The sequence below is a fragment of the Electrophorus electricus genome, chromosome 3 (genome assembly GCF_041902795.1).
Source record: "Electrophorus electricus isolate QZ-2024a chromosome 3, ASM4190279v1, whole genome shotgun sequence".
NCBI lineage: Eukaryota > Metazoa > Chordata > Actinopteri > Gymnotiformes > Gymnotidae > Electrophorus > Electrophorus electricus.
This window is the reverse complement of record NC_137499.1, coordinates 38418353-38442909: the sequence shown is the minus strand read 5'-3', so window position 1 is coordinate 38442909 and position 24557 is coordinate 38418353. Positions and strand designations below refer to the sequence as shown.

General features: G+C 37.7%; 1 protein-coding gene and 1 long non-coding RNA gene across 4 annotated transcripts in view; both read left to right on the top strand.

Moving 5' to 3' along the window:
* LOC118242836 (uncharacterized) overlaps positions 1-2575 on the top strand; it is a 56694-nt gene extending 54119 nt beyond the window's left edge. Inside the window, exons 2-4 of the long non-coding RNA XR_014122883.1 lie at positions 494-523; positions 1230-1265; positions 2374-2575. This is a non-coding gene — a long non-coding RNA (uncharacterized LOC118242836). The remainder of the gene's footprint in view (positions 1-493; positions 524-1229; positions 1266-2373) is intronic.
* Positions 2576-6762: 4187 nt separating this feature from the next.
* pih1d1 (PIH1 domain containing 1) lies at positions 6763-24462 on the top strand. Of its 3 annotated transcripts, XM_081711487.1 has the most exons (16): positions 6763-6898; positions 8377-8409; positions 9801-9904; positions 12447-12502; positions 13694-13735; positions 14063-14102; positions 17416-17503; positions 18928-18985; positions 19480-19668; positions 21677-21738; positions 21830-21911; positions 22577-22673; positions 23509-23541; positions 23670-23748; positions 23986-24129; positions 24376-24462. In XM_081711487.1, the coding sequence occupies exons 7-16, from the start codon at positions 17423-17425 to the stop codon at positions 24409-24411; spliced, it is 861 nt and encodes a 286-aa protein (XP_081567613.1). In that variant the 5' UTR covers positions 6763-6898; positions 8377-8409; positions 9801-9904; positions 12447-12502; positions 13694-13735; positions 14063-14102; positions 17416-17422; the 3' UTR covers positions 24412-24462. The 3 variants fall into 3 exon arrangements, with proteins under 3 accessions (XP_081567613.1, XP_026870479.1, XP_026870478.1); XM_027014678.2 differs by lacking the exons at positions 6763-6898; positions 8377-8409; positions 9801-9904; ... (1 more) ...; positions 13694-13735; positions 14063-14102 and adding an exon at positions 16987-17095 and having other exon boundaries at positions 24094-24129; XM_027014677.2 differs by lacking the exons at positions 6763-6898; positions 8377-8409; positions 9801-9904; ... (1 more) ...; positions 13694-13735; positions 14063-14102 and adding an exon at positions 16987-17095.
* Positions 24463-24557: the final 95 nt, after the last annotated feature.

The following is a 24557-nucleotide window of genomic DNA, read 5'->3' as shown; positions in this document are numbered from 1 at the left end:
CATTGAGAGTTTTAGTATCCGACCAAAAGCTTTTAAAAACAAAAGCCAGAAATTCATCTGTACGTTCAGCATCGTAATTCTGACTGAAGGTAAGGTCTTTTTTAAACTTGTCCTACTAGCATCCGAAAATATAGTTAATGTATTCAAACGTGATTAAGTCCGTATGTGTTGTTTCAGTCCGGCTTTCGAACTATGCAACTAATTAATGTGGAGAGAACAAAGAGAGTGAACGTTGTTCGGGTGTTCACTTAAGGAATACCATGTAGTGATACATTTTAGTGACTTCCTGCTTGTCATATCTGCCCAAACTCCAGTGTGACCCTCAAGTGTTGCAGGAAAAAAAGGCATTTTAAAGATTTCTCTTTGCCTTAACTTATAATGTATTACAATCTTTTTTGCTTGATGTTTCCTCTTAGGAGTCATATTCTTATATCCTAAAAATGTCTGACCATCACAATATAATTTTATTTGCTTGCTTGTTTGTTTATTTTAGGTTCTACAACTTGTTCATGCATTATCAAGGGTAAGTACCTTCTGCAACACACTGTTTTGGATGCCTCGTATTGTAGCTTATTAGAGAGACTTTCGTACTCTGCAGAGAGGGTACAGTGCATTTGATATTTAATGTAACCCTAAGTTGTAGTATATAGTTTGTTGAAGACTGCTCCAGTCTCTTCCTCACAGGAGATGATACAATGGTCAGGTTCCATGAGGGAGGTTAATCCTCTTAAATGGCATTCAGTCTGTCTGTTAACCCAAGTCATCCAAGACCTCCGAGAGCACAAGTCAAATGTCATCCCATACCATTCCACATTAGTCCAGGATATTTCTAGAATTTGTGATGGACCTGAACACACCTCTCAATTATTGCTTTATGAGTTAATAGCTGAACCATGATTAAATGTTTGCTCCTGACAACCAACCAATCAGAAAAGACAGTCACAGAAACGTTTCATTTTTTAATAAGAGCAGGATGTGTATCAGGATGTAAAGAGAGACTGAAAAAAAAAACAGTTGTAGCTTCACCAATTGGTGTCTGGTATTGCATTTAATAACATAACTTATGTGTATTGGTTTGTTAGACTCTTCAATTCCCTCTCCATTTTCAGCAGATACTTCTAGTAAATCTCACCACACTCCTTCACTTCTTAGAAACTCTGTGTGTGTGTGTGTGTGTGTGTGTGTGTGTGTGTGTGTGTGTGTGTGTGTGGTGTTTTTTGTTATTTTAGATTCAATAGCTCCCCCTGGTCTGCATGCTACAAATGGTAAGTTCCTTCTGAAACACACTGTTTTGGACTCCTTGTATTCCTCATATTATTATAGAGCCTTTCTTACTATGGAGAGAGGGTGCAGTGCATTTCATAACACAGCAGATATACATGCATTGTCATTCATTATCCAGTAATTATAAGCAATAAATCAGAAAGCAGTTACAATGAACAAGTGGTCATACTGTGAACACACTAGTCTTTGGAAATCTGTTTGGGCATGACAAAGTTTTCTCCATGTCATTTATCTGGGCCATAATGAAATATTTGCTCCTGACAACCAACCAATCAAAAATGCCCATGGTCCTCACAAACATTTTGTATTTTGCTATGAGCTATCAGGTTGTAAAGAATTTTTAAAAATTGCTCTAGGTATAATCTTTTAAGAATATTCGATGTTATCAATAATTTATTTGAATATACTAGTTTGGGCCCACCCATGGGCCCACTAGGGAGCGTTGGTGCATAAGGGGGTTAAAAGATACTCATGCTTTGGACAGAGGTCCACTATACATCCTGTAAAATATCCTGGAATGGTACGCTATGGTATGGATTACTTGTGCTCTCAGTGGTCTTAGATGACTCAGGTCCCCAGACATATAGTGCAACTGAATGCCACTGAAGAGGTTGAATTCCTCTAGTCAATGGGAATGACTCAAAATCTAATGGGCTGTCTAACTCCACATTACTTATATAGGCAGCTGTCTAGGAAGACAACATTTTAAATTGGCAGCTTGTTGAGACATTCTGACAACAAAAACCTGAACACTAACAGACCACCTGTCCAGATTGGCCCTCCCTAGCATCCCATCACCATGGTTTCCCTGTCTCATGTCATTGGTTCATTTTCTCCATTCTCCAGTACTTGTCTTGGTTTTCACATCATTTGCATAATCTGTGCATTGTTAGTCCTCCGTAGCATGTGTATGTAAACACTGCCGTGTTGCCTGTATGTTTGCTGGTCATTGTGTTAAGCCTAGCCTCCTTCTGTAATTCAGCATCGTGATTTCTCTGCCTGTTTTCTGATCTTTAGTGTTAGTTATTATCGTTAACTTGTTTCATTGTTATAACCTGCTCCCTTTTTCTCATTGTTTGTTTGATTAAGACGTATTCCCGGACTCTACAAGTCTATGACCCTGGACCTTGACTATGACTCTGATTATGGATTTGCCCTTAAAAAGCCTTGTCTTCTCAGCGTATGCATCCACCTCATAATCACTTCATGTTACACCACCTATGTAGAATTTTCAAAACAATGTGGCACATGACTTGTATGAAAAAATAAAATTAATAAAGTAATAAATATACTGTTACTTACTTTGTATTTTGGGGCACTCTGGGATCCAAAGTAGTCAAAACGAGCATTTAACTGAGCTTTAGAACATTGTCATTTTAAAGAGAGCTTTAGATATAAAAAAACAAAATGCTCATTCACCTCTAGACAATTTGAGATCCATACCTGGCAATGTTTTATTCCAGTTGCATATTTTATAATACATGTCCACAAAGTCAATTGGTCTGATAAAATATGTTGTATAGGAACCTTTGCAGGTATGATTCTCACAAAACTTGGTAATATTTTCTGTTTTGTATGTGTGGTTCAGCTAGAAAAAGCAGAAGAAAGGACACAATGGTTAGACTTTACAGTGAACACACAGTCTACGACACAAGCCCATATCACCTGCAGTCCTAGAATTTTATGTGTGGTGTCCTTGAGCACAAATCTAGCATCAAATATGCAAATATAACTAGCAGTACCCTTGCAAAGTCTTTCAGAATTTTTTCATATGTCCATAGAAATTGTCCAATGCAATCAGTACATTTATTTATATTGTCCCTACATCCACCCTGAAGTCTTTCTTCATTCTGCTTCCAGGTGGAACAAAGTGTATTTATGACAGAGAGTAAAATATGCTCCTCCTAAAAAAGAAACCCAAGAAGAAAGAAAAATTATTAACTTCTCATGACAAAATGTTGTGCAAACCTTGAGCCAGCTTTTCAAATTAAGTTTTAAAAGCTTAGAAGGAATCAAGAAACAATGGTGAAAATGTAATCCATCACCCCTAGTGGTTCAGGAAGAAGAATACAGGTCATGATCATATTTAATCATATCATTGTTCTTGCAGTTGAGGTAAAATCAGGTTGGCAACTTTTTTTTTTGACTAGACACTATTGTTTCTGTTATATCTACGTTTTCTTATAAATAACAGTAATTCTCTTTATGTGTCTCTCCATTACCAAAACTAATTCATAATAATGAAAGTAATAAATATAAATGTGTATATAAGATGCATTTTTATTGTGGAATTCACTCATAAAGGTTTGGTAATGTAATATAACTCATTTATATTTTTTGGGGGCCAGCAATCAAATTTTACTTTTATTTTAATATGCATGACAACTATAAAAGTCTGTATAAATGATAATGTATCCATAAATGTAATCATTTTTTGTGTTTTCCACACATTGTATTGTATGTTACTCTTGGTAATGCACTAGAGTTGTTTGAGTACAATAAACTAAAATTACATATTATTTTGTTATTATACATAGAATATAAATGTATTATGTAAACATGGCTGCTTCATCCTACCTTTTCAGATTCAGCGGGAGGTGTGAAGTTCTTGACCGCAATCCAATGGTCTTTTAATAAACATGTTGTCCATATATATTAAAAAACAATACAAATGTTAACCAAGTGTGTAAATATAAAACACACAAATAACTAATTAATGAATATCATCTGGATGTAAAAAGTCCTGATCTTAAAATAATCTTAATTTAAGAGTCCTTGTACATTTTAGGGAACCCAGACTATGTCAAAGACTTAATATCAGCACCATCATACACCTTTTGGTGTGGATGTGCTTATTCTGCACAAAATAGATAAATCTAACTATCACTGCGCAACATAAACCTCTCTGATGAATTACTTAAATACTGTACTGTCACATTAAAAAATAAAAATTCCATTTCCCTAGACTTAATATTGTTGCTTTTTGTCTTGTATATCTGACTAATACATATAGCAATACGTGTTATAAGTATTAGTATACCTACTGATATTTTTGTCAATATATATTACATTTATGACTTAAAAATTTAATAATAATTTAACAAAAATGATTAATAATGAAATACTTACTGTGTCTTTACGAAAATTATTTTCACATTCTGCATCACAGACCATGAGTCTTAAAATAAGTCCCTGTGAAAAAGGAGAGGAGATCACGTTTAGACTAAAACCTGTAGACACTGGAATTCTAATGCTAATCTGATTTATGCCTTTCTTCTCATGCCCATTTACTTTAAATTAACTGTATCATTTTATGCTCTATATGCTCTTATTCATGTTTACATAAAACAATTTTGAATTATTACTTTTGAATGTGCTGTACTATTAAACTTACATTGTCTTGGCTAATACACTTTCAATTAACTAACCATATTTACAAAAAGTGCACATAACATGTATCTTTAGTACAAGGAAGAGTTTTGTTCAGCATTAAGACCCATGTCCTTATAAAAGCAAAAATGCATGCACTGCATTTGCATCTTCATAACATGAGAGAACTTAGAGCTAAGGAGCTACTTTTTAATCAAACACATTTAGACCTTTAGATGATCAGGACGAGATCACCAGGACATCAGATCAGAAGGTTAAGATACATGTGAGCTGTGACATAAAAAATGCGTAAGCATCATATAAACTCACAATTAACACAGTGCAGAAGGCTTTGCTGCTCATTACGGCGATGTGGCAACCATGAAAGCTCATGTCCTCATGGTCCTGTGTGCCTTGGTAAAGAACATGGATGGGTGAAGAAATGGTATAGCCAAATAACTAAGACCACTGGTTTCTGTAGGAGAGGAGAAAAAAAACTTTTCAACACCCTTTTCAGTGTATTATGTCAGTTATCTCTGCAGGTTCAACCCTTAAGTGATTTCTTTGTGAAGCTCAGATTTCCAGGGATTTCACAAATACACTTAAAGGTGTCATTTTTTATTATCATAGAGGGGCAAAAAAGCAGTTAATTGAATAAGTGTCACGGAACGCTCCCCTCTCACTGGTCTACATTGTTCCAGCCTCTGTTGTCTGTCACGTTCCCCGTTTCCCTAGCAACCAGGGGTCTGTCTCCAGGATTCCCTGCGCTCCCTGCTAAGTTATCCTTTCTGTCTGTGTTGCTTTACCTGTTCATGTTTGCTAGTTGTCTGCTGTTCGCTCGTCTGTTCTACTGTCTCTCTGTGTTTTCGTCTACGCTGCTTTCCCCGTTAATATTTGCTTGTTTGATTCCGCTCTTTCCTCGTCCGGTGTTCCTCCATCGCTTCGCTTCTGTTTGTTTCCTCTTAATATATATGCAAGTGTTATTTGGTTTTCTTTGAGTTTTATTAATTATGTTTTTTGTCTTGGTTGTTGTTTGTCTAAAGTATGCAGTCCAGATCAGTGTTCTCCCTGCGTGTCCTACTTTAATACATCTTCGCTGTTCTCCGTTCATGTTTCCTTAATGTTTACTTCCCTGCTTCCCTAGTTCTCGCCCTCACCCTGTTAGCCTGTTACTCTTATCTTATCCTGTTTGTTCCTTGTTATATTCTGTATTGTTAGTCTGTGTCTGTAATTAAACATATTTAGTTATTCTATCCCGTCCGTCCCTTCTATTATGGATTCCCTATGTAATTCACTTCCGTCTCATGTCTAAGGCGCCGACACCCTCGCGTTACATTTTCATGCTGCCTGTTATTTTGCACATAACCTGTTTTCTGTTGTGTCCCTCACTGTAACCTCTTGTGTATTTTTCGTTTGCTATGTTTTCCCGGACTCTCCCTGTTGGGCTCACTGACCCTGGACCGTTGCCGATTTGCCCTTTAATAAATCTTCTCAGCGCATGCATCCGCTACGTGATCGCTCCACGTTAAAATTATATATGCATAATATTGTCATTATTATTATTAGTAGTAGTAGTAACAATAATAGTAATGTAACAGAAATACGTTTATTGTATTATTATTATTATGGTTAAAAGTGGTATGGTTAATATGGAGGATTGTAACCGGACCGATGTATTTATATGATTAAAGCACTGTGATCCATCAGTATAAGTACTTTTTCAGTGTTTTTTACAGTTCTTTTTCTACACATTCCATCATGCTATAGTACTAAATATGTGACTTTTTTTAGATGCATCAGCTAACTCTCCTATTCCTACTGCTACTTTGCCTATTTACTCAGCCTCTGTATGAACTCTGACTACTGCCTGATTATGGATTGTCTAGCCACTGTCTTTCTACGAGTAAATCAATATTCAACATCCTAATCTGCGAGCATCCTGGTTACAATCATTTATTACATTATTCAATGTGTGAATATTTGTTTGACCTCTCTGTGAATTTTTTTTTTTATCTCTCTGTCTTTATGTGAGAAATTTCATCTTTGCTCTGCTTTTGTATTCAAAGGAGACGTGCAAAGTTGAATTTAGTGAATATGAATTTAGTCTGAAACTAATGTACATGTAATACCGTAAATTAATGGTAATATATAAAGATTTTTTCTCATACGATCTAGGCACTTCATCACCAGAAGACACCAATAGCACAACGCTACCTACAAATAAGACTTCTATTCCAACTTCTGAGTAAGTGCCCTCCACCACATTCTATGCACTGACACTTGTAGCAGCATGAGTTGGTAGTTTATTAAGTACACCTGACCATGCATTCCTGGTGTACTTTCCAATGAGTCATATGCTATACTACATTTTTGTTTATTGAAAATTATCCCATGGAAATGAACAGCTTCTGGACCAGAAAGGGGCAAAGGTGAATGCAAAGAGTTAGGACTCAGTTTGGACAGAGCACTCTCCACCATTTCACTGCAAGTTATACTGTGTATGACTATGTATGTGACGAATAAACCAAACTTGAACTTGAACTTATACAGGCAAACAGATAGGCCACTGGTCACTGGAAGCTGAAGTCCAATCAGGAGAATGTGGGATGTTGATTTATTTTCAGGAAAGAGGAAGAAACTGCACCATAAGGAGTGGGAAAAATTGCCTGGTTGGAGGAATCCAAATTTTTTTGCATCATGCTAAAATAAGTATCAGAATTTTGTACAAGTAAGATGAGTCCATGAAGCCGTCCTATTTGTGTCAAAATTACAGGCCGCTGCTGGCAGGAGGATCATGCAAGGAATGTTTTCCTTGCCCACATTAATGCCACTGATATCCAGCATGGATATACCTGAATGGCAGTGTGCATCTGAACAATGGTGCCAAGTTTTTCCTTTCATAGCTGAAGTTTACCCAGAGTGAAACAAATGCTTCTAGCATGATGGAAAGGCACATACCATCACCGAATGGTTCCAAGAACATGACCAAGATTTATATTCACTTTCGACCCTATCATGCATCTTTGTGATGAGATAGAAGTGGATGATTGCAGACAGACCTTTTTGATTTTGCAGCAGTAGCACAACTTGTACATTGCAGCATAGTACAACATTTCTTTACAACACAACCACCATGTGCTAGAATCCATGCCATGACAAATTCATGCTGTTCCAAGAAGGTCACAGGTTTACCTAATGAACTCAGTTTAAATGAAAACATTTTCAGTTATCTTCAGTCTTGCTATGTTCTTCACTGATTCATGAAGGTGAGCAAATTCAAAATGAGTGTTAGACAACAGAGTATGTATGTGTTTACACTGCACTGAAATGTAAACAGTCTAATTGTAGTCTGTGAAAAAATAACTTACAAAAAAGTTATCATTTGAAATATTTAGTATGTACGTTCTGTACAATCTTTAATGCCAATGTATTAAATGTAGTTCTAAAAACATAAAAGAAATGCTCGTGCTAGTTAGCATGGCCATGTGCGTTTTGGCTTACCATGAGGTATAGGTTAAGGCAATTAATTAAGTATTGATCTTGGCATTCACTCTAATAGTACAAAACATTTGTTTCCATATTTTATCATATTTTTATCTATGTCCCACTATGTCCCAATGCATCTCTCTGAGTCCCAATGCGTCTCTCTGTGTTCCACTATGTCTGTCTGTGTCCAACTGTATCCCAGAGTCTCTTTAAAAAAAAAGATTTCTATATTTTCAGAGTCTCCAAGCTCGTCATCTGATACTCCCAAGAGTAAGTGTCCTCTATCACACTCCTTTTAAACTAGCAGTATAAAACATACTCACAAATTGAAATTTTGCTGGTGTTCCAGACAGCTTAGGCAATGTGAGCAGTGTGAAAAAAGATGACTTTATGCCCTCCAGTAAATAGACTGGCAATTTTAATTTAGTAAAAAATAACTTAAAGGGAAAAAAGGAGGAAAAACTCATTAGAGTTCTGATGTTATTGTTATGATACGGCCCCGCCCCCTCCTCAAACATCATGCGTGTGTTTGTCTGTGTTGCCACGCCCTCTCATGTCGTTCACCTGTTCTGCGTTATGTGTAATTGTCTTGAGTGTATATATGTCTCCTGTGTTGTAGTGCGTGTTGTTGGTGTTTGAAATGTGCTTAGTGAGGTGTGCTGTGTTCGATGTGTCGCCTGTGTGTGGAATAAAACGTATGTTTGAATGTGCCCCTTCTCCACGTCCTGTTTGCCTCATAACGTCACAGTTATATCTTTTCATATACTTCATATATTTCTTTATATACTGTAAATGTTCATATGTAAGTAATTCTGTGTGTGGAATGTTTTAAAAGTAAAGACATGGCCTGGTTGGCCATTCTCAGCAGTTTAAAAACAGGTAATTTTTTTAAAAAAAAAGAATCCCTGTGGTTACCTGTCTCCTCCCCTTAGTCTCCCGCTGTTTTGAGTTTGTCCCTAATTGTAGTGTTATAAAAAACCCATCCCTATGTATCTTGTTTGTTGGTCATTGTCTTTGTCTTAGAGTGTCTCTATCATTGTGTTTCTGGTCCGTTCTCGTTTGTTCTCTGTGTTTAGCCCGATCTCGTTTGTTTTCTGTGTTTGGTTACTTGCTGCATGTTTCTTTCCTTGTTTAGTTCTGTATCTCTGTCAATATCGTTTGTTCATCTTACGTATCCCGGTTCTGTGTTGTTCCCGTTTGTCTGTCTTTATGCTCACCGTTATGTTTGATTATTGTTGTTCCCCGTTAGACTTTCCTTAATGTTTTATTCCCTTGTTGCCCATTTCTCGCCATCACCCTGTTATCATATTATTCTTCTATTAGCCTGTTTGTTCTTCATTCTATTCTGTATTGTTAGTCTGTGTCGATTATTAAACTTATTATTTGTTTATTCTATTCAATCAGTTTGGTTCGTTTTGGCGTCGTCACTTCGCATGTGTGTTCACTCTCTACCCCCTCCCGTGTTATACACATCTTGATTTTGTGGGAGTTATGGAAATATTCCATTTTATTGATGCCTTTTCATTTTCACAGATGATAAAAGTATGGATTATTGCACAAAATTACAAAGTAAGTATGAAACTTCAATAAATATTGCATTGGCTCATGGCTCATGGCCCCAGTTCTTCACTCATGAACACGTTTTCCTCTCTTTTTTCCAGCTCTGGTTCATGTGCTCTTTGCTTTGTCCATGATGGCCAATGTAATCTTATCCTTTGTTCTATGCTGCCTACAAAGGAGTAGACGTCATAACCATAATTACCAGGTAACTTGAGTAGATAGTTTGGTACATACTGTATAGTGCCCATGCAGTGTCTACAGTCCTGTTAAAAGTTCACTCATAAAAAGCATCAACATATATAGTCTACAAAAATATTTTTTAATTTTACAAAATAATTAACTTATCCCAACAGTTGTCCATATCCAACTGTAAAATGATACTTTTAATGAGTATTTTGTCACAGGCAGATATGGGGAAAAATGTAATTTTTTAGAGAAATTTTACATTTTAAATTTTATACACTTCAGCAGCGGAGCATACACCACACTTCCTCTTCCTCTCAGATAGCCAGAGAGGGCCTGTTTGTTTCTAGATTTACATTTACATTTACGGCGTTTAGCATACGCTCTTATCCAGAGCAACTTACAAAAGTGCTTTGTTATTTACTCATAGAATACATCCTAGTACAGTACAGCAGGTTAGAGTCCAATATACAGATGATCTAGAATACTGTAGAAATACAGGGATCACTGCTGATGTCTAGAAGTACAAAATACATTTTCTCTTTTAAACAATGATAAGTGTAATAAACAATAAGCACTAGAGTTTGTCAAACAACATCAGTGTAATAAAAAATACCCTAAGTTAAGTACTAATTTAGTCAGTCAATATGAGAGCAGGGTCAGTTGTCATTTAAATATTCCATGAATGGGTCTTCAGTCTGCGTTTGAAAACTGCAAGGGACTCTGCTGTCCAGACAGGATGTGGGAGCTCATTCCACCATCTTGGAGCCAGGACAGAAAATAATCTCGATGCTTGTCTTCCATGAGACCTGAAGCAAGGCATTTCAAGCCAAGCCGTACTTGAGGTTTGACGTACTCGAGATTGGGCACATATCGGGCTTTGACCATTGACCTCATGTATGAAGGGGCTGGTCCATTTTTGGCTTTGTAGGCAAGCATATAGGTTTTAAATCTGATGCATGCAGCTACTGGGAGCCAATGAAGGGAGCGCAGCAGCAGAGTAACGTGTGAACTTAGGAAGACTGAAGACCAGTCGTGCTGCTGAATTCTGGACAAGTTGTAGAGGTTTGATGACTCTTAGAGGAAGACCAGGAAGTAGCGAGTTGCAGTAGTCTAGCTCTGAGATCACAAGAGACTACACAAGCACCTGGGTAGCTTACTACGAGAGAAAGGGCCGAATGCAGAGCCAGTCACACCAAGCCTGGAGAGAACAGAGGGGAGAATGTTATGGTTCACTGTGTCAAATGCTTCCAAAAGGTCTAGAGAAATTAAAACAGATGACAGTTTGGCAGCTTTAGCAGCATGAAGTTTCTCCATAATTGCTATGAGGGCTGTTTTGTAGCCAGACTGATTGGGATCATGCAGCTGATTCTGGGTGAGGAAAAGAGACAAATGATTGCAAACTGCTCATTCAAGGGGTTTTGAGAGGAAAGAGAAAAATGATATCGGTCTGTAGTTGGTAACACTGGAGAAATCAGGTGTAGCTTTCTTGAGGATTGGTACCACCCTGGTGGTTTTTAATGCATCTGGCACGTATCCATAAGATAAGGAGTTGTTGATGATGACAGAGATGAAAGGAAGCAGATATTTTGAGATTGTGTGGAACAGAGTGGAAGGAATTGGATCCAGTAGATATGTAGTCAGATTGCTGGAAGTCAGGGGTTGAAGAATTTTATCTGAGAAGAGGAGAAAAAGAAGTCAAAGAGTTGGATATTGGGGAATGCACACTGGTTGGAAGAGTGGGAACAGAGGAAAAGGACTGGTGGATTGCTGCAACCTTCTCCTCAAAGAAGGTGATGAAATCTTCATGAGTAAGAGATGAGGAAGGAGGGGAAAGATTAAGGAGAGAAGAAAAATAGTGAAGAGCTTGCGTGGCTCAGATGCTGATGATTCAAAGGATGCCTTTGCGGATGTTACTTCCAGTGAGAACTTGGAAAGGAGAGACTGGTATGAGCTGAGGTCTGAATCTAGGTGAGATTTCCTCCACCTCCTCTCTGCAGTCTATAGTTCTCTCCTGTGGCAGCAAAGTGTTTCTGTTAGCCAGGGGGCAGGTGGGGAGGACTGCAGGTCTAGAGGAGAGAGGGCATAGAAGATTCATTGATAAGCATGTAGAAATGAAAGAATTTCAGCAGATAAGCAGATTTACAAAGTTACCAAGAAACCAGGACATATCTATTCTAGTACTAATCACTGTAGCACCCTGTCACTCTTTAATATCTCGATGACATCATTATAATAAACTAGTCATGTGTTATTAGCATTTTGTGTTCTGCATCCAAGCAAGCTATAATTTTAAACTCTACATAGACCTGTATACACTGTCAATACATTCATATGTGAGACCAAAATAGGAATCATTAAAAATTTCCCCAAATATCTTTTTGACAGTAGAGAGGTATGCACAACATTCAGGAAATAATGGCAGTGCGCACTTATTGAACTGCCATGAACAGGCTTTTGGGCTTTTTTTTTTTTACTTTGATAAATTTGTGTATTTGACCTCAGCAAATCCATTCAGTGTTGATGGTGGAAGTGTAGAGTAATGCAATGTTTTCTGTATGCAGATAAGAGGTAAAGTGCAGTGTGGTGCAATCCCCAATTCATGCAGCCTTTGTAAAAGGTTAGTGTCATGTTGTGTTCAAAGTCTATACTCATATTATATCAAATCAAAAATGTTAAGAGCCCCAGAGTTAGCAGATGTAAGTCATACATAAATTGAACCAGGGTAGGTATCCATGTTGTAGAGCGATTACAAACCAAATCACATTAGAAACATTCACACAGGTTGATGAGGCATGATCTTACAATCAGTGGATGGCATGACATAAAGCAAGAAAGACTGGTTAAAAAGACTGTAAGATAAGAACAGAACAGGAAGACCACAGGAAGACAGATAAGAACAGAACAGGAAGGCCAAAGAAGTGTAAAAAAAAAGAAAAGTGGTAGTTTTAGAGGAAGTAATAATGTCAGGATTTTAAAACAGAGAATTAACCCAGCAGAAGTAGTATATTAACTGGAGTGGGAATGTATGGGTGGGGTTGTTAGGTTTACTTCCTAACTACCCTACACTGCTAGTTCGTACCAACAACACAAAACTGTTGCAGTGAAAATTGAATGCTTGACACACTCTGGTTTTGTGTCATTGTGTAGCCTCTGAAACAATATAAGCTGAGGCTTTTGCTTAAACGGTTCTGTTACTGAAAGGTTGCTATACTTAAATCTTAGCAGCTGAGAAGAGCTGTATGTTCATGAAAGGTAGATACCAATGACCAGCAAAGGGGCTTAATATGCTCATTCATTGCCACTTGAAGCACTTTAATGATTAACAGTACAGTACAGCAGGCTGTCCCAGTATTGACATTTTAAAGGGGGTCAGCCCACCTCAGAATAAACATATCTTTAAAAAACAATGAATTTGATTAGGTAAAACATGAAATGTCTTTATACTGCATTTTGAATGCAAATAAAAGTAAATTAACAAATTGCTGCTTTTTTGTCTTTGTTAGCATTTCATCTGACTGTCTGAACTCTGAATTGGGGTTGTAAAAACACAAAAAAAAACAAACAGGAAAACACAGAAACACTATTGCAGACTAACATGCTAAAGTAAAATCTTTCAGTGCCATTGACTTTAAACATATAAAAACACAATTAAGAGTGATATCTATCCATCTATAGTTTCAGCATAATATAGCCTCACCCAGAGCATAATTGAAGCCATGTGGGATGTAAATGAGGTCTATTGATTTGTTTGCAACTGTTGGTTAAAGTAAAGCTGCTTTTTTAATATAACTGATCTGCTCTTTTTCAGATAGCTTCTACCATAGAACCTTCGGAGGTAGACGAGGACCAGGTAGCACCATTTTAAACAATTTCTGTATCTGTTAATCTTTTCAAGGTTTACAGATATAGGAATGCTGCTTTTTATTTCTTGCATCTTACAAATAGTGTCATAAAAATACTAACATAGTTACATTTAGATTACATAATGTTTGGATACATAGAAGGATGAGATTATGTAAATTTTACCTGAGGTTGGAGCTGGAATTGTTAAAACATCCCAGTCCATGAATTGCAGGGCTTTAGGATCCAGTTCCTTTACATAGTATCCAGTTCTTCCTATGAATCTATAGCTTTATTGTTCCCTGCCTCTTTTTCTCTGTGCTTCACTTACCATTAGGACAACAGAAATGTTATCTAGAGTCCTGAAGCTACCGCAGGTGAGTTTGTTTTTTTAGTCATCTCTTTGTTATAGTGTTGTTAACAAGTATGTCCGCAGTGATTGTATGTCCACAGTGTATGTCCACAGTGACCCTAACATTGAGAGACAAATATGCTAACCACTAAACCACCCCATAATTGTTTGTAATATTGTGTATAGTAGATGAATTAGAATTTGCAATTATTGCAATTATTATTGTTTTTCAGTTGACCCTCAGTGCCCCCAGCATATTTTTGCAACAATTTTATTGGTCGTGAACTATAACCCAAAGAAGACGTTGTCATGGTGAGCTTATGGCCTAGGAAGAGAATGTCTGATTTACAAGCTCACAAGGTTCTATAACAACTCACAAGGCTCTAGACAGATTTAAACATTTTTTATTTAATTTGTTGTTAGTCACCTACTTTCTCACATGCATTCATGCTATTGGTATTATTTTATATTGTTTGTGCATATACATGTGAGTGTGTGGATTTGTGACAAAGTACAGGCCACAATTAGAACTTTTGTGTAGCATGTAAGCTAAAATGCTTACATGCTAAAATGTAAGCATTATATAGTAGCATGTAATATACAATATATATTAGCATATATATTAGCATGTAAGCTAAAATGCTTACATGCTAATATATATATATATATATATATATATATATATATATATATATATATATATATATATATATATATATATATATAAACTACAAATAAAGTGATATGTATTGTATGAGTATAAACACACACACACACACACACATACTGTGTGTGTGTGTGTGTGTGTGTGTGTGTGTGTGTGTGTGTGTGTGTGTGCGTGTGTGTGTGTTTATACTCATACAATACATATCACTTTATTTGTAGGCAAAGACGATTACAGATGAGTAACTGTAATCTTGGTTTCTTCAATCTAAAGCTGATAACATCTCTTGCAAGTAATACAATAGACAACTCCTGCAGTAGTGCATGAGGAGGAATGTGTGATGACAGCTGATTCGTTAATGCCAGTTGTTTTAGTGGCTGTGGTAGTAAATGTACATACTGCAACTGCACTAGATGTGCTGCATCACAGTTACTCTCTGAATGGTCATTTATGTCACTCTTGACAAGCATGTGGAATGTCTTTTTCTCATGAGACTTTGTAGGTTTATAATAGACAGGACAGTAGTATTAAACAAGAATTTGCAAACATCACTGAAACATCTAAAAAGGTTATTGTCTTGACAGGGTGTACTACATTCCATTCCACCAAAGCTTTTTCAGAGTTAACACAAGTTCTCTCAGTCTTAAGAGATTTATATTTATTGTATTTATTTTTTTTGTATTCACTGTTTATGATTTGATGGCCAACCTGGTTTTGTAGCTGATGAAATAACATCTTGTGGTCAGCTGTATCAAAAGTAGTACTAAGATCTAAAAGAAGAATAGTGGGACCAAGATTACTTTTTTCAGAAGAAGTCTTATGAAAGCTTTATAAAAACTTTATTAAATGGATAAATTCCTTCTTGAAGTAACTGATTGACAGTGCCCAAATATCACTCAAGCGTATGTTGAATAATTGTTTGAAAAAATTAATTGGTAGAGGATTAAGAGTGCAATCAGTTGTGCTGAGAACATAACCTGGAGCCTTTTCCAGGGAGTGGGATTGGCAGGGTTTTTTTTTTTTTCATTGATCTTTTTTCTGTAAAAGGCTGTTTTGACTGAATTTTAACTAACTGTGTTAAAAACTGTGTTAGTTGCCGATTTGTGTTGCTGTCTCTTCCACTGAAACACTAGTTGTTAGTTTGCTTTGTTATTTTGCCTCTTTTAGTTTTGGAGGTAATCCCAGGTGGTGATTTATTCTTCATAGGGGCTATGCACTCAAGTGGTATTCTCCATAATTAAGAAGTCTTTGAATATATTCTACAATCCTCTGGTACTGTGCTGAAGTGATGGAGCATAATTGTGTGTGCCATAATGGCAACATCACTGCGGCCACAGACAAATACTGTACACAGGCTAACCTGGTTCAGTACAGCATCAACACCAGCAACACTGCACCCATTCAGCTCTGTCCCCACCAGCTCCCAATGGCTAAAAGAAAGACTGCAAAACAGAAAGCAAGGGAGACGGCAGATGTGGGAGTTATCCAGCTGTTGAACAGTCCTTGGACAGCACTGGTGGTCCTGTAAAATAAAATCTAATACAGTGTGACATGCAAACGTTGCAACAGTTCATGCAGAGCCTCCTGTCAAGGAGGCTCTCCTGTCAAATATCCAATATTTACTTGCCACTGCTGCCTTTTGTTCTTTTCACTTTTTTATGTTGGCTGTTGAGCCACTGGCACAGACATGCTGCACATTCAGAAATCCACCAACTCACACTGGTGCGGCACTTTCAGCTTTTTCAGGAATGGCATGTTCACATGCAAAAAACCACGGTGCCTTCAACCTGACAGGTTGCCCCACCATCGGATATCCACCAACTGGCTCTAATGCTGTGTGCTCAATGTGCTCAGTGTGCTCAATGTGTGTGCTCAATGTGCTCAAGGTGTGTGCTCAATGTGCTCAGTGTGCTCAATGTGTGTGCTCAATGTGCTCAGTGTGCTCAATGTGTGTGCTCAATGTGCTCAGTGTGCTCAATGTGTGTGCTCAATGTGCTCAGTGTGCTCAATGTGTGTGATCAATGTCTCAAGAGCCACTGACATTGTCAGTGTCCCCATCTCTCTGCCTGAGCTTGGTGGTCAAAGGTAAAGGGAAGGTTTATCAACAGAAAAACGCATCGTGATTATGGTGGATATCTTGAAACACAAATTAAATTCACAAATGACACAACAAGGCTAAATCAAACACATGCCAAATCAACCATTTACAGAACCACTTTTATTTTGAAAGGCTAATGATATAATTACAGGAAGTGTAAGGGTGCTCCAGCCGTGAATGTATTTAGCGTTACGTTGCGGTTGAAAGCTCTGATAAAAATATATCCATAAAAAACCTTAAAGCTAACGTTCATTCGGTAACTTTGGATTTTACTCAAAAGTAGTTAGTCAATCTCGCATAGGCTGTTTAATCGCTAAATCTGTACTTGTGTCGAGGCTTCAATAACCTCGTGTGTCATTCTTGCTAGCTAACTAGCGTTGGCTAACTTTTTTTATTTTAACTAGCTATCTGCCTAGGTTACTTAGCGAGCTAACATTAACCTTAGCTAAATAATGATTTTAATACTTAATGTGATTTTTTTTATTAGAGTTATTCTGATGTGTATTATTTCGCAGTTGGATGTCTTATTCAGCCAGTAATGTTAGCTAACTAGCTAACCTGTTTGCTTTCCACCAGGGTAGCCATGGAAACAGACTCTTCTCTTCTCAGTAGTGAACTGGACCAGCAAAGGCAAGACGAGCTTTATCAACAACTCTTAATTAAGGTAGCCACTTGCAATTTACCTTATACACTCAAACAACTAACGTTAATCTCCACGAACTGGTCACCTGTTTGTAGATGCTGTTTTGTAAGTTGTCGTCTGTGGGCATGTGCAATTCGTCAGCCACTTTGGGGTGGCCTGTCGTTACTACGACAGGACACTTTAGGGAAAATACATAATTTTTATTTTTTCCATTAAATCGAAATATAAGGTGCGCTTGATATAAAATGGAGAAAGGGGATAAGACTGAAAGCAGAGTCTTCAGTCTATTACTTTTTATTGTATTGATGGGGGAGGTCATCATTCCATATTATCAGAAACTGGTGGACAACCCAGTTTCACTGCAAGGTTTTACTTTTGTCATGTATACAGATACATGTGTCTCAGTATTTGGATGTGTGGTGCACCCAGACATGCAGCTATGAAAGATGGTTATCTCATAAGTAACTGCCTGTTCTGGGTTCAACTCTGCTGTAGCTGGCCAGACAGCAGAAAGCACAGTGATGCATTCCAGCAGAGAAGCCTGACTTGTTTCCTCCAGTGACACGTGTTGTGTGCTTTCACCTGTTTTTCTACTTGCAACAGCAATCTAATATGATCTCAGAGCTCAGCCAATTAATAAAGATCAAAATAAGAACTTGTTATTCACTGCTCACGTACATTCCCGGAATACTCTCGGCCAGGAAGTTAAGTCTATTCTGTTCTTAATTGCCAGGAAGTTAAGTCTGTGTCAGTCATCACTGACAGGGACAGAACACATTATCTCTGTAGGTAATTGTTTTTTTTTGTTTGTGTGTTGCCTCTGTCTTCCCCATTTGTTTTTCTCTTGGGGCATGAATCACTCCACCAGACAATCAGAAATGAGTATGTTCTGTGCTCATGGTATAATTGTCATGTACCTTTGTAGTTTATTGTATATTTTTATACAGAACATGATAGTACCAAAACCTTGATTTATATATTAGGAAGTTTTCATACCATTCCAGTTGTAATTCTCCCCATTGAGAACTTCTGGTGCATGTGGAGAATGCCATAACAAGAAGAACAGACACCCTCACATCCTTACTGTTTAGTGCTTTTGTGAATGCAGATACCAAGCCTTGGTTGAGACATCCAGAGCTTGTTTGCAATGCAACACATTGAGGAAGAAACCTGCAGCTTATGAGCACAGTAGATCAGTGAGGTGTAACTGCACACATTTATCAGATTGTCTGCACACAGAAAGTTATGTGAAGGCAAGTGAAGATGGCCCTTGATCTAGGGCAGGTCTGAAAAAGATGTACTTTTATTTTTATACTGCAGTCGTGGGTGAAAATTGTAAAATTATCAGAACACGTCTGTCTTGGTTTCTTTAAATCAGAACCATAATGGTTAAGCATACTGGACTTTTTATTGTGTTTATTCATTTTTGTCTGTCTTATTTTTAGACCATGGGAAAAATGCCGAGTGATGGAAATTCTTCTAAATTCATCCGCCCACATCCTGGTTAGTTTCTAATCTGTGTTTGAAGCTGTTTCCTCATCACACATCTGTTTTGAAGGCTTTTGTTTTGCTTGGAGGAATGTACCTTTGCAATTCCTGCAAAGGCTCTGAAATGTCTACATTTAAGATTCTATAACGTGTATGTAGACACAAGAATGAGTGGTTAATGAGACTACTGCAGTCCTGTACTGCTTGGGAGAAGTGTTACTTGTCTATTACTCCTTATTCTATTTAGAAAGCTTTGAGATGGTTTATATGAATTGTTGTGGAATTTACAGAATACCTGCATTACTGTGGTTTGTTCTCAGAGCCTATCTATGGATCAGGCAAGGATAGTGTTAAATTGACAAAGGCCATTTGTATTTGGACTGCAAAAATAAAAACATGGACATTGCAATATACAGTGAAGGTGTGTCATGTTGAGTTAACTAAGATTAAGTAGTTAATGTTAATTTATTTGTGGGGTCGCCTGTGCATTATTTCTTCCCTCCTTCCAGGCATGTGTGTGAAGACCTTCTCCCTAAGAGACAAGCAGAAAGTATTTGTGAATATCTGTCAGTCACCAGAGGTACCACCACCTCCTGAGCTTTCACATGAGAAATTGGTGGAACTCTTGGACTCGGATGACCCCACGGGATACAAAGTCCCCATGAGCCTGGGGGAGGCCCACACCGAAATGGACAATAGTGAGCCCTGCTTATTTCTGCCTGCTCTTTTATTCTGGACTCTTCTTTTTTTCTTTTCATTCTGAAATATTTCTCCTTCCTTTATTATTTTCACTCATATTTTTAAATGAATTTGTTCATTAATTAATGAATTTATTTCCTTTTTAGCCATCTTTAGCCAAGTTTTTTAATGTTTAATTTAGGAATTTTCATCATGGCCCCAATAGATACAATTAATTATATTTAGTAATCATCAATAATCAATTTAGTAATTCTAATTAAGTAATAATTTAATACATTCAGATGGTGAATTTTAACATCATATAGAGCATGAGCAAATTTATAGAAATACTACATAGAAATGGATTGAAGTAACATCAGAGTTACAAATGCAGCCACACTTCAGCCATAATGGGTATATTCCAGTTCATAGCAGTGTATATATAAGCTATATAAACAAGAGCTAGCACTCAGCACCTTGATAAATGAGGTTTCAGAGTAACATGAAGCAACTACTAGAGTTCCAGAGAGGTCACATGGTCACTGCCCAAATTGCTGGAGTGTTAATTACCAGAACTGCAAGTATCATTTAGCGTGCCAGGGGAAGCAGTAGACAAAATGATGACATCATGCCTACAGATTCAAAATGCACCATGCTAATATGGTGTACTCTTCCAGACCTCTGCCTCTGTGTCCCCTTTATACTAGCATGTCGGTCTGTGAGACTTTCATGGTAAAAGCCTGTTAGTGGCTAAATAAATTGAATTGAGCTACTGGGTGAGCAGTAGAGAGGATGTTTTGCCCCAGCTGGGATTCTTAATTACCCTTGTTTTCTGTGTAGAAAGTCCAGGTTTCAGATGTCATTAACAAAGAAAAGAAAATGACATAACCCATGTGTGTAACAGCATTCTGTTGGAGTCTAGACTTTATCACAATGGACTATACTACATTGTCAAACACCAGCAAGTGCAGAATTAAATTCTAAATGTAGAACAGTGTTTCTCCTTCCTTCAAAAATCCTGAAAATTCTAACTAGCACAGGTGGCTTAGGTGGTTAGCACATTTGCCTCTCAGTGCTAAGGTCTCTGGTTTGAGTCTCTATCTGGGTGGAGGTGCTATGTTCTCCCTATGTCTGTGTGGGTTTCCTCCCACAGCCCAAAAACATGGGGGTTAGCTTAATTGGCTATCTTAATAAAAATTGTCCTGGAGTGTGTCTGAATGCCCAGCGATGGCTACGCCAATAAAGTTGTCCTAGTTTGAGTTTGTGTGTGAATGATTGATTGTGTGTCAGCATGTGCAGTGGTGGATGGTGCTTTGTCCTGGGTGTTGTCCTCTCTGCCCTCCCTGCACCTGATCCATTCCCCCAGGGGGCTGAGGTTTCTGGTTGAGGGTACACTTAGTACAACTGGCTGCCACTTCGCATGGGCGTGTGACTGGATGTAAAAGCTGTGTGTGTTAATTGTAAAGCGAATTTGGGTTCCTTGAAATGCGCTATATAAATATAAACTTCATTCATAGTATCCCAAAAAAGTTAGTGTAAACATTCTACCACAGAGGTTAAGTACACAGAGAATAAAATATTTTATTTTACAAAGCTATAGAGAATGAATATGATAAACCTTTTGGAAAAAACAAATTTGATACAGAAATGTTATATTATGGTGCTACAGCCCTAGTACTAAGAATTACGTGTCTGCCCAGAATTACGCATTCACCCAGTGTATATTTCCTCATGGGAGGATATATGTTAATATGTGAATGCTAATGTGCACATTTATCTGTGAGCCATAAATGCAAAATCAAAGCCAAGGTGAGATATGTGCATCCATGTGCACAACAGCATCATTTAACTACATCCTTTAAGACCACCATTGTGTGCTAGTGCATTGTTCAGAAGATGGGACAAGATAACTGAAAATGGACAATATTCAGTAAAAGTGTCTGTGATGGCTGATAAACAGCATTCTTCACAATAGTATTGCAGTAGAGGGCTTGGTTTCCCTCACAGATTTTCTTCTTTCTTTCCCAGGCTCAAACAGATGCACAGTGTATGATGTGGTCATCAATGGAGCATTCTTCCAGAAATGTGAGGTTTGTGCAAGTATGTGTGTGCAATAGCACAAAGTGATTTCCTACATCGGTGCCTGTGATTGTCGAGGGTTATGTGTTTTCGTTTTTACAGAAGGATGCATTGTTCCAGCAGTTTATCATGGCCGTATGCCTTGAAGGGCTTGAGAACAAATACAGATTGGAGTTAAGCAGAGGTCAGATTCCATTTTCTTTTCTCTACACTGTCAACTTTTGGCATATGTTCTAACACCTTGGTCTTCCCACACTAATGTGAGACACAGGAGTGCTCACGTTTTTTTAGGAATTCGCATATCATGGATACCACATCACCACTCACTTTATTGGACTTATCATATACTTATTAGAATCAGCAAGACGTCCAATTGGAGATTATAGCCATTATTTTCATTAGTTGTATGGTTTTGACCACAGGGCTGGTGTAAGCATCTAGAAATTCCAGCAACACAGCTAGAACTCTTGCACTTATAAAAACACCCACTGCCATAACACTGCCAAATGAATGTTAGGACAGTGGGCCATTATGTTTGTACAGGGAAGGTTTGTTCAATATGGTATACAGTGAGTGGTTGTACAGGGACTATATACTGTCTAATAAATTATGCTAGCAAGCGCTAACATTTGTGCTTTTGGCATTTTGTTTCTTTTGCCAGCTCTGTCTTTCAGTCCTGTACTCTTTCAGTCCTGTAATAATAGTATTAATTCTAAAATTAGGTACTTTAGAGTAACTTCTGACTAACTAACCATTTACAGGTAACGCTGCAAAAGGGTGTTTCTTAAAGGGGTTTATGAGTTATAATACTGACTGAGATCATTTTTAATTCTTTAAATCTTTTTTTAGATATAAAGATTTTGAAGAACCGTAAGTTCATGGGCTCTTTGACAGAGCAGAACATTCGCACAAAGAGCAAACCAGTCATTCAGGAGATCGACTCAAAGTATGTCTTTTTTATTTATATATAAATGTATATATCTCAAATGTGTGTTCTGGATTAATAATCATAATGATAACACAAAATTTCAACATGCTTTACATTGGAAAAATAAGCAAACTACATTAATAAAAACACATAAAACGTACATTAATAGACCAAATAAATCAGTGTACAGAAGTATACAAGAAATCACTTCATACAACCTAAGCAAAAAAGTTCTCACTAGAATGACATGAAATTTCTCAGTCCTGAGGATATGACCCCTCTTTCTTGCCAGCTATTAAGTGCCAGTGGAGAAGATAAGTTAGTGATTTAAGAGATTCAGATGTCTGGCGCTTGACTGTGTAATCAGTGTTGATGAAAAAACAGTTTACTCTATTATGTAGTTTCCTACTGCTTTTCTCACTCCTAGTCTGGAGAGAGCGGGATGGTCAGACCAGGGTGTAGAAGGGCAGGGTCACCAGAGTGGATTGTTTACCCCACATGCAGGAAACACTCAGTTCAGCTTACAGTGTGCTTGGCATAGTAACTGAATCAGTCTTTTTAAATCAAAGAAAACGCAGCATGGTCCAGCTTATGCTGATCTGGTACTGTAAATGTGTTTTAGGCCACTGACTTTCTGTATTTGTTGGACATATTTTGGAAACATGTTGATGGGTATTTTCGGCAAGGTTGCTGAACCCAGCGATACCGAGAACACTATAGCCTAATTACTTTAATAGATAGTGGTATGATACGTGCAGTTGGTTTGTGTGCAAATCATTGCTGGCCAGGCCTCACAGTTGTGTTTACTTTAGAATGTTTTACACAGTTCCAAATTCGTCTATTTTCTAAACAGGGATACACAGTTACAGCCCTCACAAGCCAAAACGTGAGTACTCACTCAAGAGTTCTGTCAAGTGGTATCTGTCAGTGTGAGTAAACCACGGAGTATACATTTGAGGCTGTTTGCTTTGCTGTTGCCTCCCAACTTTCCATCTTAATTCCCATGTCATTTAGGCCACAGTACTGTTTGTTGGTGGAGCCGCCTTTTGGAGATCCAGAGTATTTGGTTGCTGAGATCCAGCTTCCTGGTGTGGTGAGTGACTGCAACCCTTGATCAAGTTGTAACTCAGATATATGAGACATACCTTTTTATGTGAAGTGTTTCAAATGGCACAAGTGAAATAAGAAGAAGAAGACGATGACACTTCATTTATCTAGCATTTTTCTAATACCCAAGTTGTCTGAAATAGGACCTGCTGCCAATCAGTTTTCTGCTTTCGGTTTCTCTACATTCCCTCCTATATCCCCTCATTCGCCCCCTCATCCCTAGTCATCCGCATGCTCCCTTGTCTTGGACCTTGGAGAAGACAGGCTGCTGCTAAATGCTCGGCCCTCCCGCTTCCATCTGGATATTTACTTCCCTTTCTTTGTTGATCAGGAAAACAGTTCAGCCCAGTACAGCACCAAAACACAGGTAATTTCATAAACCCCCATAGCCTCTCTCGGGCTCATATTTTCTAGTTTTCATTTACTAAGTGTTAATCATTACCCACTCCCATTTCTTTGCAATGCTTTGCTGACTCACGTCACCCACGCTGCGTGTTCCTTTAATCCTGACCATATTCTCTTCTTTTACCCTGCCTTCCACATGATGGGGTTTGACTGTGGAAGTTTCTGCACTGTTTCTAACCCACATTGTTTATCCCCTCTTCCCTTCCAGGTTCTCACAGTGACCATGCCCGTGATGTCTTCATAAAACATTTGCAATTATATTTATTTCTAATAAAAAATGTACTTTCTACCAAGAGCATGTGGTATGCAATCTTCTTTACATGAATTTATTGATCAATAGAAAACATTAACACAAGGATTAGTATAAGTATCCATTAGCCAATGGAATAT

What these genes read in the sequence shown, in the direction of transcription:
- pih1d1 (XM_081711487.1), top strand. Translation starts at nt 17,423, where the DNA reads ATGGAAACAGACTCTTCTCTTCTCAGTAGTGAACTGGACCAGCAAAGG. An exon ending in ATTCATCCGCCCACATCCTG is followed by an intron (nt 18,986 to 19,479) that starts GTTAGTTTCTAA and finishes CCCTCCTTCCAG; the next exon opens with GCATGTGTGTGAAGACCTTC. An exon ending in CAGATTGGAGTTAAGCAGAG is followed by an intron (nt 21,912 to 22,576) that starts GTCAGATTCCAT and finishes ATCTTTTTTTAG; the next exon opens with ATATAAAGATTTTGAAGAAC.